Below are 14,446 nucleotides of genomic sequence, written 5' to 3' on the forward strand. Positions count from 1 at the left end.
GAAGACCTAATATTGGGCAAGCGCTAACCAATCTAATGGAAGCATAGGAGGTACAGTAAACTCGATCTGTATATGCAGAACAATGCCTAGTGAGATTCCTCACTTCTGATCTTACAGAATAAGGAAAGTCTTTGAATACAGAAAGATGATAAATTTCTACATTGCATTCTGTTAATTAAGAAAAATACAGCTCATATTCCTATAACTTTCTGAACAATCTCTTTCCACCCTGGGCCTCACAAGGTTTGACTGGTATGACATTGCAACTGAAACAGGCATTAATAATATATACCTGAGTCCTGATCTAGAAATTTGTAGTATTCCCCAAATGCTAGACTAACAAGTCTCATAGATGCTATAGGATTCAAACTATATAATGTACATATTATGAATACTAGTTTATAATAACCCAAGCCACTGTGGTTTGCATTTGTATCTCTTTCAGTTGTCAAGAACCTTGAGACAGCTGAATGCTGCCAAATCTTCCAGGCCCACCCTTGAATCCTGGGCTCTAGCCATGCGCATTCCCTAACATACCACGAGTTCTTAAACCTCTGGGCCTTTGCCTGTGGACCACAGTTTCTTTGCTTCTTCAGTAGCATATAGCTGCTTCATACTCATTTCTATTCCTCCATCAAAACTCATCTCACTTATCAACTTCTCCAAAAAGCCCCCCACTTTGCACTCCTTGCAACTCCTTACCTCATCCCCTCGCCCAATTTAGGCTACATGCTCCTGAAGTGCACAGTATACACTTCTTGCAAAGCATATCCTACCACCTCTTAGTTGCATCACCCTGGTTAAATTACCTTATTTTTGAATTTCCATTCACTCACTTATAATACAAGAATATTTGCACATATGTACAAAGCAATCCCTAGCCCAGGAAGGGCACTCAACACATGGTAGCTGCATTACTGTCAACATCCTGTACTAAAATTGTCTGCCGCCTTCTCTTTTCACTCCTAGACTTTGAGGATATGACTGTGCATAAGCATTAGGCAAATATTTGTCAACTGAACAAGGCAAGAGTAAGTCTGTACAATTAAGCATCATCATTTAAGTACAGTTGAATGAAAAGGCCCCAAAAAACTCATTAAGTTGCAAAACTTTCACACTGCTTTTACTCTACCCATTTTGCTAACACAGGCTATATCAGAGACCTTAAAAGCAACACATACACAGCATTTATTGTTCTCTGAAGAGAACAGATTTACCATTAAGACTAAAAATGCTGTCTGACCAAAGAAAAAGGTCAGTGAGTGGTGAATGAGTCACCATTACCATGTGCGAGGCGCTGGCTCTGCAGAGCCTCAGGACCACGCTCATGCTCTGGGAGAGAAGGCAGGCCTGCCACGAGATCAAGGTCGTCCAGCAGAACAACAGAAGGCTGTCTCCACACTGCGTCTGAGAAGGCCACCTCTAGAGTTTTTTGTATGTTTTCAAGCCTTTTTCCTTAATACAGAAGGTATGTAATGGTTTTAATGTTATTTCAGGGCTGGGAAAGCTCAGACTGTCCTTTTAAAAGCATTAGAAAAGCTCAAAATTGATTTAACTCTGAAAATTTGATCCATATTTTGTTAATATACCTATCACTAAAATTTGTCAATCATTAACATGGTTTAATTAATACAGTTTCAGAGGGCTCAGTAAAGTACTGAATGTTATAAAACTGAAACAAGGAGTATGATACTGTCATTTTTGTAGGTATTTATTTATACCTAGTCTCATTCCACTGCATATAATACAATAGTAAACTAAAAGCAGGATGTGGGAAAATATAAATGAGAGTAGGGGTTAAGATTCAAATAAAATTGAACACAAATGTAGCTGCCTATACATCTTAGAATTGCTATATTTGTATCATAAATTGGGCTTCAAACTTCCTGGTGAATTACAAAATTTTAATTTTCAAAGAAAAGAAAACATTCCAATTCATAAACCAATGTAAAGAGTTCCTGTTACTTAGCTCTAAAACAAAATTTTCATATATTTTAGAATGTATCGCTTCAAGCAGGACTCTGAGAGATAGACAATGTCTTTAAAATGCCTTTATGAAGTAATGGGTTTTTGAAAGCTATTTCTTAGTTTCTTATTATATACTAGATAAAAACATGGGTTATAATGACTAGGTGGAACTATATGATAGAAGTAGCCATGGGAAAAAATAATCAACTACTCAATCTTTCCAATCTTTTAATTGAGTAGATAATAAAATTTAAAGACTTTTTAAAGTACAAAACTGTAAATTTCCTCTTTGTTGTCCACAACCACCCATTTTCCCTCACCTGAAGCAACCACTCTACCAGTTGCCCACAGCACTTCAGTATATTCTAAATACTAATTTTCTCAGAGTGGTGTAAACTGGCATTGATGGAATATAGTTATAAAGAGTTTTGGCTAGGAAAAAAAAAAGGCCTCCCTCAAACATGGTGAGTTAAAAAAAAATTGTATTAAGTATTAAAAACATTAGAAAGCCAAAGATTTAACATTTTAAGGGACCTCAATGACTAAATGACAAATATAAGTTAAATAACGATTAGATTTTATATCTATCAGATTAATAGCATTCAATAATAACATTTCTGTCCTTCTACCAAAAAAGGAATTTATGTTGAGTATTACTCTATTCATACCTCGTAAAGCTTTACAGTCAACTATCTCCACATGGGCATCCAAAATGTCAATGGCTTCCTTACAGATTGCCTTGGCTAAAGTTGATTTTCCACTCCCCTAGAAAATAATTTTCATGAGAAATCTCAATATAGCCAATAACACAGACAGCTTCTGTCACTGTGGCAAGCACCTGTCACAATCATTTTGCCTAGTCAGAGGGCTTTCTGTCCTCACAGTAGTACACATTTGTATAGCACCGTTCAGTTTACACAGCTTTTTTGTATATATTATTTCCTTAAGGGAGGTTCATGCTAAGAAAGCAGAAAAACTAAAAAACTGCCTGAGGTCACATCTAGTAAGTACAGGACAGAGGTGGGCCTCAAATCAAGATCTTCTGCTTGTTCATCCTATTAACCATGCTACCTGTAGGCAAGACTATGGAAATCTGGTTTGTGAGTCACTAAGACATCGCTTTTTCAAAATAAATACTTTACCATGATGAAGTGTTTTATAATCTGACACAGGTGATCTAGAAACTACAGAGAGTAGTTGCTATATTTTACCAGCCTTGCATAACTGGGAAAAATCCCACTTAATTGGGATGTATAATTCCTGTTATACACTGGTTGATTCAATTTGCTGATATTTTGTTGAGGGTTTCTGTTCTTGTAATGTCTTCGTCTTGTTTTAGTATTCACCTTTCATGAACTTAGATGCAAAAATCCTCAACAAAATATTAGCAAATAGAACTCAGCAATGTAAAAAAAAAAAAATACACCACAACCAAGTGGGATTTGTTATATAGATAAGCACAGCTAGTTCAACATTTCAATTTCAATCAACCCTGTCAACACCCTACTTCACCCTAAAATAGAAAAAACATGACCACAGAAAAGGGCAGGGAGAGCATCACCTTATTCCTCACCACTTTCCTAATATCTAATAGCAGGCATAAAAAATATTAGTGAATGAATGCATGCTTTCCGTATCTTACAGAACAGATGATCAGAACAAAAAGCGAGGAATTAGAAGTTATCGGTGAAAATGAGCACATTTTAACCACATACCTTTCCTCCTGTGAGTAAAAGGGCTCCATTCCTAAGTCCTGCCACAAGAGCCATCAGTTGCCGAGACAGAGGGCGTCCCAGGAGGCTGTGCGTGATGTGCTCCATGGAGGATATGCCCAAGGAGCTCACTCCCCTGCAAAACATATAAATTGTTGCATGATAAAATACTGAAGCAGGGTAAAACCTACCTCTAAAAATTCTGAAACTGTCTTTCTCAGGCTAGTTAATGATTTTTAAGAGTAAAATCTTGGAAATTCTTCTTTAAAACTTATTCAATTAATGCCAATGCTGAGTCATAGCTTTTAAAACTAATATTATTACTTTTAAATACGTGCAGTAAGTTTTGTCCTAATAGGATTCCTTAAGGAATTTGTCTTAACACACACAAACACACCCCTCAAAATTATTTTCGGTTCAGTAATCAAAATAATCACAAATGGAGTGTTAAGAAGAATGACTTATTTCCTCTTAAATGTTGCCTTTGAAATCCAGTTTTAACCTGTTGATTATACAAATGTGAACTTCAACGTATTTCTCAACTGCCACTTTTTTTCTGATAATATAAATTCCTAAAATTAGAGTCTGAACTGAAGAGATTTTACTTTAGATATGGACATTATGCTGTATATAAACATTGTTACTTTATGGTTTCATCCTTCCACTAAAACACACATTATACTATTATAGGAAATCAAATATACTACTACATCTTCTAAAAACCTCTCTGAAGAATTCTAAGAGGTTATGTCTATATGAGATTCTCATAGTGTAGAAGAGAAAGAAATTGAGATTTGTTTGTCTTTAAGCGTTGAGGAAAACAAATAATCTGAATTAGCACATTAAAAAGCTAGTGAAGGAATAACTTCATTTGAAATATTTTTAAACATTCAATTAATGTTTTTGGATTTAACAGTTAAAATACATGTATTAGCAAGATTACTGTTTCATTCAAGCGCATATGATCCAGGTTCATACTGAGTTACCTTCCCACAAATTAAATCTCAAAGTAAGATTTCTAAAAAGCTTCAGACTTTTAGTTATCTAAAAAGAAGAAGACAAGGCAAATTACTAAGTTAGATGTGAAAACAGAAACAACCCTTAAAAATCATCTACTAATTCACAGCATGGAGAAGACAAGTAATGACTCTATAGCATATTACTATGCTGATAGACAGTGACTGCAGTGGGAGGTGAGGACTTGATAATGTGGGTTAATGTTGAAACCATAATGTTGTTCATGTGAAATCTTGGTAAGACTGTATATCAATGATACTTTATTTAAAAAAATGTATCTACTAATTCATGAGTAAGATTATTCAATGACATGAACATTTACTTCGATATTTAAACATTAAAAACCCTGCCAGAGATAATGGTAAACATGTCTCTAAACATGCTATTTGGCCATAACATCTTACCCCAAGCAGTTCAGCTTTAAAAAAGGAAGAATAAAGTCAATTTCCTCACTGTTTTCTTCTTTTACCATAGGATCTAGAAGGACCTACAGTAGCAAGGAAAAAACAGTTTTACATTTCAAAGTTGTATCTTTTGCCTGTTTTTCTTGGATTCCGGGAAACTGAATTGCTGATTCTGTTACAACAGAGAGAAAAGACATGTGTGCAAGATTATTACTTATTTTAAAATAGCCATGACAATAATAATTTACTCATCCAAGAAACATAAATACTTATGATCAACAAGCAGTAAAGAATGTCATCTCCTTATCCATTTTATAGGTAATATCCTTATTTGCAATTTTGATTTATGTCACATTTATTCATTTTATAATTTTTACATTTGTATCTTTCTCTGGATGGTATTCCTTCAATTGTATTTCAAAAGTAGACAAACAATGTCTAGTTTTAAACCAACGAAATGCTAAATGATTACATCTTCAATTCTATGATAAAAGTGACTACCGTAATTTAAATATAATATTCTATAAAGACCACTATTGCAATACTTCTGGAAAAGACGTGATCTGATAGTATTTGTGAAGAGTTGAGAATTTAAGACTTGCCAAAATATGGGCTGTGCAGCAAAACTGCAAGTGAAAATATGAATTTTAAAAATCAAACCCCTAAAGTTGTTTTCCTTTGCTTCAAATCTAGAAGAACTTTAAGTCATGAACAATTTGTGAATTAACACAATCGATTCTATTTTTGAAATTTATCTGTGCTGAGGCATTGATTTTAAAGTTAGGGTAAATCAATAATCTGTTTAGATACATTAAAGAGACTATAGAATAAAATATTTTAAATAAAGTTATTCCTTACTCTTACCATTCAAGTTTCTAATACACTTAGCATGCAAGGTAAGGTAAATTCACACTTTATCGTCATTCACATGCAATAAATACTATTTCATGAAATATTCAATAGAATGTGATTACTTGTATTGTGGTCTTCTGCAGCAGACTGGTACTCAACAGGAAAATATTTTTTTCTTTTTCTTTTTCCCAAGAATGAACTACATTCAGTGAAAACTCCTTTAACCCTATTAAAAAGAAAAGAATGAATGTAGACTTAATACTGCAGCTGAGATGAAATAATTTAAGATTTAAATTTATTTAAATAAAATAAAGGAATTCTTTGATATGTGGAACCTATTATTTAATTGTCACTATCATGTTTCCTGTTCACACGTGTCACAAGTTGAAAAAAACAATGAAAAATTTTACAACCTCTTCAACAGAAAAAACACTAAAATAACAAATGAAATTTACCCACCATTTTTAATTCCCAGCTTAATGTGTTCTTCCTCTGATACTATCAAAGGAAGTGTGGTACTTGTAGTCTGCTGCAGCCATGAAGAGAACACAGTTTTTATGTCCTCTTCACTTATGTCTTCAGGCTGCCAGGGAAAAGGACAGAACAGTAATGAATTATCTTAATACCCAAACTTAACCTTGCCATTCTTATTTTAACACTTTATCTTATTAATAAAATATAAACCTTACTAAACATAACTGGAAGGATGTTCATATTCTATGGGCACAGATTCAGGATTTGATATTACAGTACAATGACTACAGTGTAGCCTGAACATGTACAAGAGTGGAAATTTTTTTTTAAGATTTTTGTACCACAAAGTTTACTTGAACTATTTAGACATAATTGATATTCATTGAAATATAAAGGTCAGCAGACAAAAGATAACATGTAGGGTTAATGTAGAAAAATTCCTATTCACAATTTTATGTGTACCTTTTTTACTTTTTTTTATTGCAGTATAATTGATATTTTATATTGGTTTCAGGTGTACAACATTAATGATTTGACAATTATATACTCTATGAAATGCTCACCATGAAAAGCCATACAGAGATATTAAAAACATTGACTATATTCCCTATACTGCACTTTTCATCCCCGTGACTTATTTATTTTATAATTGGAAGTTTGTACCTTTTGATCCCTTTCACCTATTTTGCCCACTCGCCTCCCCTATGGCAATCCCAGTTTGTTCTCTCTATTTATGAGTCTATTTCTGTTTTGTTTTCATTTTTTAGATTCCACATATAAGTGAAGTCATATGGTATTTGTCTTTCCCTGACTTATTTCATTTAGCATAGTGGTCTTGGTATTGCCAAGTGGCTTGGCACTGTGTGTGTGTGGCCAATGGGTGTAATCAGCAGTCCTTGGGAAGAGCTCCTCTTCCTAATTCAAAGGTAGAGAAATCTTGAAAGGAAAAAGCTTTCTCTTTGTGCACTTCCTTCTGCCAAGAATGCAGACATGGTGCTTATCAGCACAACAGGTACCCTACATTTAAGAGAAGGAAAGTCACAGGCTAAGGATGGTGGAGGAGAAAGACTACATCCTTGATGACATAGTTTAACCACCTATGAGCTCCTCCAACTTCTTTGTACATGAGAAAAATAAACTCTTTATATGGCCAAATCATTTTCTTTTATTTTTCTTTCTGTTAGGCTGGTCACAGTGCTGATATACTCAATAGGTAGAACGTTAATAAATTGCTTAAGAGGTCTGAAGAAATTCTGAGAAAAACACTGCTAATTTTTAAAGCTTTTAAATTAAAATTATTACCAAAGTTTTTAAAACTTACTTGAAATGAAAATAGGTGTAACAAAAATCCACATAGGGAAGAAAATTACTATCTACCTGGGGAAATAAACCTCTAGACTACTGTTCCCCAACTGGTCTACTTCTGTTATGTTTCTTTGTCCACAGGGTCAAGTCTAGATATGCTGATTAAGCTCAACTTAGAACTTGATCACTACCAAAAGCTAGCTAACTAAGAAAAGGCATCACTTTCCCAGGCTTAAAAAACCACAGAAATAGCCAGTTACTTCTTTGGATATTTTTGGGCAATGGGATTAAAGACCTAAAGGTAGTCATAAAATGAAAATGTAAACTTTAAAATCAAGACTTTCAGAATCAGAGAGCAACTCACAGTTCCTCTGAAATAAAAAATCTTTATGTCCTACATGCTATAATCAGCCCACAGGGAACTGCCACAGTCATAAAGCTTCCATGAAAATATACTACAATTCAGGGACAGGAAAGGAGATTTGTAGTAATATCTCATTACAGAGGCAAAAAAAAAAAAATCCAATGGCCAGCGGTCTAGTATTTTGTACATGAGAGCTAACTTCTGAAAAATACCAAGCTCAATAACCAAAAAATTAAAGACAAAACAACAAATCACTGTGTACTGTTCAGCCAGTGTGTTAAATGCTCAGTTACATACTGCTAAGGCATTTATTCTATCTGCTTTCTTCTTCTCCAGTCATATAATATAAGCGTCTTACCTGAGCTTTTATCAACTAGAAAGATGACATAATGACCATCGTGATCCTGAGAATCCAAAAGTACCATCTAAATTATGAGAAGGATTAAATCATGTTGTTTGGACTTTTAAAAACATGTATTGTTTCTTTTGTATTGTAATTCTCTGAGAACTGGTAACCTAAACTGGTACAGATGATAATACTCTATTAAAACAGTCTAACACTGCAAATTAGATATCCTGTAAGGGGCTAAAATGCCTAAAGAACTTGTATAACTCAACACCAAAAAGACAGATAATCTGATTAAAAACTGGGCAGAGGACCTGAATAGACATTCTTCCAGAGAAGATTTACAGATAGTCAACAGACACAGAAAAGATGCTCCACAGCACTAGTTATGAGGGAAATGCAAATGAAAACCACAAGGAGATACCACCTCACACCAGTCACAATGGCTGATAGCAAGACAAAAAGCAACAAGTGTTGGTGAGGTGGAGAAATGGGAACCATCCTACACTGCTCGTGGGACTGTAAATTGGTGCAGCTGCTATGGAAAGCAGTATAGAGATATCTAAAAAAATCTAAAAATAGAAATACCATAAGACCCAGCAATTCCACTTCTAGAAATTTACCCAAAGAAAACAAAATCACTAATCTGAAAACATGTATGCACTCCTATGTTTATTGTTGCATTATTTAAAACAGTCAAAATATGGAAGCAACCTAAGTGTCCACTGAAAGATGAATGGATAAAGATGTGGTACATATATAAGAAGGAACATTACTCAGCCATAAAAAAGAATGAAATCTTGCTGTTTGCAACAACCTGGATGGACCTAGAAGCTATTATGCTCAGTGAAATAAGCCAGGCAGAGAAAGACAAGTACCATATGACTTCACTTATTAAGTAGATTCTATAAAACAATCAAAACTGACATACATTCATAAACATAGAAAACAGACTGGTGGCTGCCATAGGGAAGGAGGGAGTGAGGGATGGGAGAAATAGATGAAGGGGCAAAAAAAAAAGTTTGGTGAGAATGTCTGATATTTTTATCTGGGTGATGGTTACATGAGTGTATACACATGTCAAAAGTTATCAAACTATACACTAAGATTTGGGCATTTTATTGTATGTACCTCAATACAAAACAAAAGCAAAACAAAAATAAAGTCCTGAGGAAAGATTTATCAACCACAAAAATAAACAGAGTTCAACATTTTTTTAGGCTGCAACATTAATATTGCAATAAGATGAGAGAGGATTTTTTTTAATACATGGATATATTAAAATATCAATTTTGTAAAAGCCAGTAATTATCCATATTTGCATTGACACACTATATATAGTATGCATATTGCTTATTGAAGACTTCTTGGTTTCTCAAAAGTTAAACAGAAAATTATTATAATCCAGTAATTCAACTCCTCTGTAAATACCTAAAGGAACCAAAAGTAGGGACTGAAACAGATACTTGCACATTAATGTCCACAGCAGCAATATTCACAATAGCCAAAAAGGTGGACACAACCCAGGGCCTATCCACAGATGAATGGTTAAATAAAACGTGGTGTATACATACAATGAACTAGTATTTAGCCATAAATAGGGATGACATTCTGACACATTACAACATGGATGAATTCTGAAAACATATTAAGTGAAATAAGCCAGACCCAAAGGACAAATATTATATGATTCCACTTATAAGAAATACCTAGAATAAGCAAGTTTACAGACAAAAAATAGATTTGAGGTTACCAGGAGCTGCAGAGGGAGGGGATAAGGAGTTAATTGCTTAATGGGTACAGTTTCTGTTTGGGGTGATAGAAAGGTTTTGAAATAGTGGTGTAGTTGCACATTATGAATGCAAAATGCCATTGAAGTGCACACTTAAAAATGGTTAGTGCAGCATTTTGTTAAATATATTTCACTACAGTAAACAAAAAAAAGACTTTGCTTTTCTAGCAAAAAGGATACACCATTCTTTATTACTTAGAAAAAGCAACTAGATATTTCACAACACATGTAAAACAATCGTATATATAACACATATATATTTGAACTCACTAAGTTTTCTCTAGGTTGTAATTTTAGAGATCTTGGGATTTTAGGGGTAATTTCCACTGGAGTTATTCTGACTACTGCATGCATCTCTATATTTAGTCTCCTTCTCAGGTCATCTGGAATCTGAAATTTAAAAATAAACAAAAACATAAGTATGTTCAAAGCTTGATTAAAAAATATTCCATAGCATAAATACTGTTATTAACTTCTATGAATTCATGTTAAATTATGGACGCTATAATGATTCATAGCCAGATGGATGTCCAGGCATTATTATGTCACCAACATTCCAATTTTTTCCCTACATTTCTTTCTTTTTCCATCCTCTTAAGATGTGATCAATCAGTTCTGGCCTCTGAAGTCAAGCCTGTTTGTACTGGGTGGTGTGCTGTCAGCACTGCCCTCCTCGCTGGCCACAGCAGCCTCCTTGGGTGGGAAGTGCAGGCCTCTCACTCTATCTTACATAGTCCCCAGGACGTCACCACCAGCGCTTCTTTACCTCGTTCCTCGGCCATACAATTTCAAGGAAATAAAAGGATATTATCACCGAATGGTAAGCTATTAACAGAAATAGATATGACAAGTTCAGCAATAGACACTCTGGTCTAGATGCAGTGGGAGCTCTTAAACTAAGAGTTTAACACTAACAGAAAATAATAAGCCAATGGTGCAGTTTTTTTCCCCCTGCCCTAACGATTTCCTTCCTTTACCACCACGAAGTATCATTTCACAATGGTTTAAAACTAAGTTCAAATAAAAGGGGCTGGTGACTCATTCACGAAAATTTAGCATGAATATTGGAGGCCAGGATGAGAAGATGGAACACTAGTTGCTCTACATCCTGTCCCAGTTCCACACCAGTTAGAGCTGATACCAGAAGGGCAAGCAGCTTCTGGGTACCTCCCACCCAGGTGCCATCAGAGACAGCAGGAAGGTGACCTCACATCCTCAGTCCCTCTGTACAACTGGGCATTTCCCCCAACACATAACAGATCCTTCCTTTGCTTTCCAGAACTTGGGGACCAATCTTCTGCAGGCATTAAAGACTTTGTGAGGTGTTCCAGGGCACTCCACGCTAAGCGTGGACTCTAGAGTCCAGCTGCCTAGGTTTGCATCCTAGTTCCACTTCCCAGCTACCTAACATCAGGTGAGCAATGTGAGCCTCTCTGGGCCTGGGCCTGTCTAAGCTTTCATCTGTCCATGTTTACTTAACCAGAAAATATACAATCCTTACCTAAAGAAGGACTTCACCGTGCAGTCAGAAATGTGTCCCCCACAGGGATTTTAGATACTATTTCTTATTATACTGGTTTTCAAATTATACATAAAGTATTATTCTAATTATTAATTTGGGGAAGTTCAAAGCAATATAAAATTGTTTCCTCTATAACAATAAAATTTATACTAACCCAGACTTTCCCCAGATGGAGAGCTTCTACGTTTTTGGTGTACTTTATGGCATTCTTCAATTCCTCAAGTCCATTCCAGACTACCTTTACCACACAGCCCTTCCCAGCTTCTTGACTGTGGTCTGAGCCAGTTTGTTTTTGATCTAGTGGTTCTGACGTCTGCTTCTCTTTTTCAGATGACAAGGCATTTTGCTTTGTTTTACTTTGCTGTTGCTTTGGAGAAAGTAGCTTAATTAGGTTTCCATAGGTCACAGTAAAGCTGGGCTCCATGTCAAAATATTCCTGGTCCCATGGAAATACATGAATGGCACAGTGTTTGTGAAGCACAGAAGTTGCTGATGTGTTACATATACTGGGAGGCTGCGACTTGCACACTCTGAAAATATTGTCTACAGGAACTACTTTTGACTGCATATTTTTGAATGCATTGATTTCAGTTGAACCCCAGAATGTCTCTTGTTTCTTCTCAGACCCAAAAGAAAAAATGCTTCCTATCATAGTCCATAAGCTTGATAGTGATGCTGCGTCAAGTGACACTTCTGGATCTGCTGCGTTAGACCCAGTGACTCCTGCAGTACTTGACTGAAGTTGCTTGGTTTGAGGGTCTTTTGTTAATTCTTTTTGGTCTCTTCCATAATTCAGAAATTTTCCACGGGTATTGTCTGCTTTTGAGAATGTGTTCTCTTTGGCGTGGCGGGTCTTTGGCTGAATAAGGAGTTTGGTGTCTGTTTCCAGCCTTCCATAAGTAGCAGTTGGTATCAGTGCAACTATATGGAAAGTAAAGCTCATTAGTGCACATTCACCTCTGTTATGGACTCAGTGCCTTGGTGCAGATTAGGATGAAATCACTGTAATAGCACCTACCAATCTGGATAAATATGTAAGTGTGCTGATCAACCCAAACAGGAAAGATGGCTTTTGGGAAAACTATTCGAATTTGATCTAGAAGGTGCTGTTCAAGGGAAGTAGCATGCAGCTCCTAGAATCAACAAACAAATAATCAATTCACTTTATATTTTGTCCATTCCACATCTAGTCAGGAAAATTTCAATTCATTCTTATAACTCAAACCAACTCAGAATATGTAATGAAGCTTAGGAAAGAGAAATCTAAAGACACTGATATTCTCGAGTAGCTTAACCTTAAACTGGACTAGTTCTCATTTTGTTTTCTTTACCAGTATCTCCCAGTCATCTGCTGAGAGGGGTTCCACCTCAACTTGTTGACAAGACACCACATGGGAACACGGCTTGAGAAACACCTGGAAAAAATTTAAAATGTAAAACTACTTTAAAAAACTTTTCTATATCCCTATAAAATAAATAGTTTTCTCTTTAGGTAAGTAATTGTGTGTGTGTGTGTGTGTGTGTGTGTGTGTGTGTATCCGTGTGCAGGCACATGCACTGTGTAAACCCTTCATTTGACAAATATTTACTAAGTACTTATTGTTAGCTAGGCCTTGATATACTCAACATTTTAGAAAAAACTGTTTCACAACTAATTATAGAATAAAGGAAAATACATCCTAGCATAAAACATTAAAAAAAAAATAAAGATAACCATTAACAAAAGAAATGTAATTTTAAAAATATAGGAAGAAAAAAGGTCATTAAGTCATGGCTGGATCTAGCATGTACATGCTCTATTATCTCCAGATGTTTTACAGCTGTTAGTTTTATAACTAACTTCAAGCCATGCTACTTCTAGAAAAGTAAAAAATACACTGAGATAGAGAACAGAGTCAATTACTTAGAATTATTTAGAAGTATAATCATTCAGTTAAAACAAATATCTGCTCATTCCAGTCTACAGAATTACATATAAAATGCTAGTGTTTCAAGAAGCTGGAATCCACCATCATTCTTTATTTCCCCTTTTTAAAGCATTTCTGGGGATTAGAGGAGTAAAATCCAAAAACCATCGAGTATTAAATGCCCCAGGTACCAGCCCTTCCATCTCTGCTTTTGTGGACTGGAACAGAATTTCCCCAAGTGCCTCGCCCTTAGTGAATTTCCCTTTAGTACCTCCCCATATACCCTATTTGAAAGGGGTGATTCTGAGAAAGCACAAAACAGCTCCTGCCCACCACGAAGCTGGAGTCCTGGGCGAGCCAGTTACTTTCTGTTCCCAGAGATGATTCTTTGGGAGACTATGCTTTAGGGTTCGAGGAGCTGCAGAAAATCGGGTCAAAGTTCACTTTGAAGAAATGGGAATTAAAAACAAGCAGGCTTGAAGACATCAACAACAGAGCTGATGTTTCTCACAGGGAAGTGCCGCGAACTCTAAGGGTATAACTTCAACTTGTTATGCAATCCTAGGCACAATATTCCACCTCCCTAGGTTTGTAAAGTGCAAGGCACCAAAATTCGTGATTTCTAAGGTCACTCTGGTGCTAAAGTTTTAAGAGTTTAGCAAAAATTTAGGGTAAACAAAGGACCAGTGGTAGGCTTCTGGATTTCTCATCAGTGTGTTCCCATGATAAAACACATGCATGGACAAAATCAGTCTGTATTCAAAACAAGCTAAAAAGAGGTAC

The 14,446-nt window shown here is 35.5% G+C and overlaps 1 protein-coding gene and 1 long non-coding RNA gene across 3 annotated transcripts in view; one reads left to right on the forward strand and one right to left on the reverse strand.

The window, feature by feature from the left end:
• Nucleotides 1-13,652, forward strand: part of LOC118909111 (uncharacterized) — a 55,301-nt gene extending 41,649 nt beyond the window's left edge. The window contains exon 3 of the long non-coding RNA XR_008998486.1: nt 13,091-13,652. This is a non-coding gene — a long non-coding RNA (uncharacterized LOC118909111). The remainder of the gene's footprint in view (nt 1-13,090) is intronic.
• PEX1 (peroxisomal biogenesis factor 1) overlaps nt 1-14,446 on the reverse strand; it is a 43,970-nt gene that overhangs the window by 23,363 nt on the left and 6,161 nt on the right. For both annotated transcript variants that reach the window (XM_036879263.2, XM_057504514.1), the window contains exons 3-12: nt 13,088-13,171; nt 12,775-12,889; nt 11,911-12,677; nt 10,505-10,624; nt 6,413-6,536; nt 6,076-6,179; nt 5,102-5,184; nt 3,684-3,816; nt 2,637-2,733; nt 1,285-1,455 (exon numbers count right to left, since the gene is read on the reverse strand). In XM_036879263.2, the coding sequence (XP_036735158.1) occupies nt 1,285-1,455; nt 2,637-2,733; nt 3,684-3,816; nt 5,102-5,184; nt 6,076-6,179; nt 6,413-6,536; nt 10,505-10,624; nt 11,911-12,677; nt 12,775-12,889; nt 13,088-13,171 (1,798 nt within the window). The remainder of the gene's footprint in view (nt 1-1,284; nt 1,456-2,636; nt 2,734-3,683; nt 3,817-5,101; nt 5,185-6,075; nt 6,180-6,412; nt 6,537-10,504; nt 10,625-11,910; nt 12,678-12,774; nt 12,890-13,087; nt 13,172-14,446) is intronic.

This window comes from Manis pentadactyla, chromosome 7 (genome assembly GCF_030020395.1).
Source record: "Manis pentadactyla isolate mManPen7 chromosome 7, mManPen7.hap1, whole genome shotgun sequence".
Classification (NCBI taxonomy): domain Eukaryota; kingdom Metazoa; phylum Chordata; class Mammalia; order Pholidota; family Manidae; genus Manis; species Manis pentadactyla.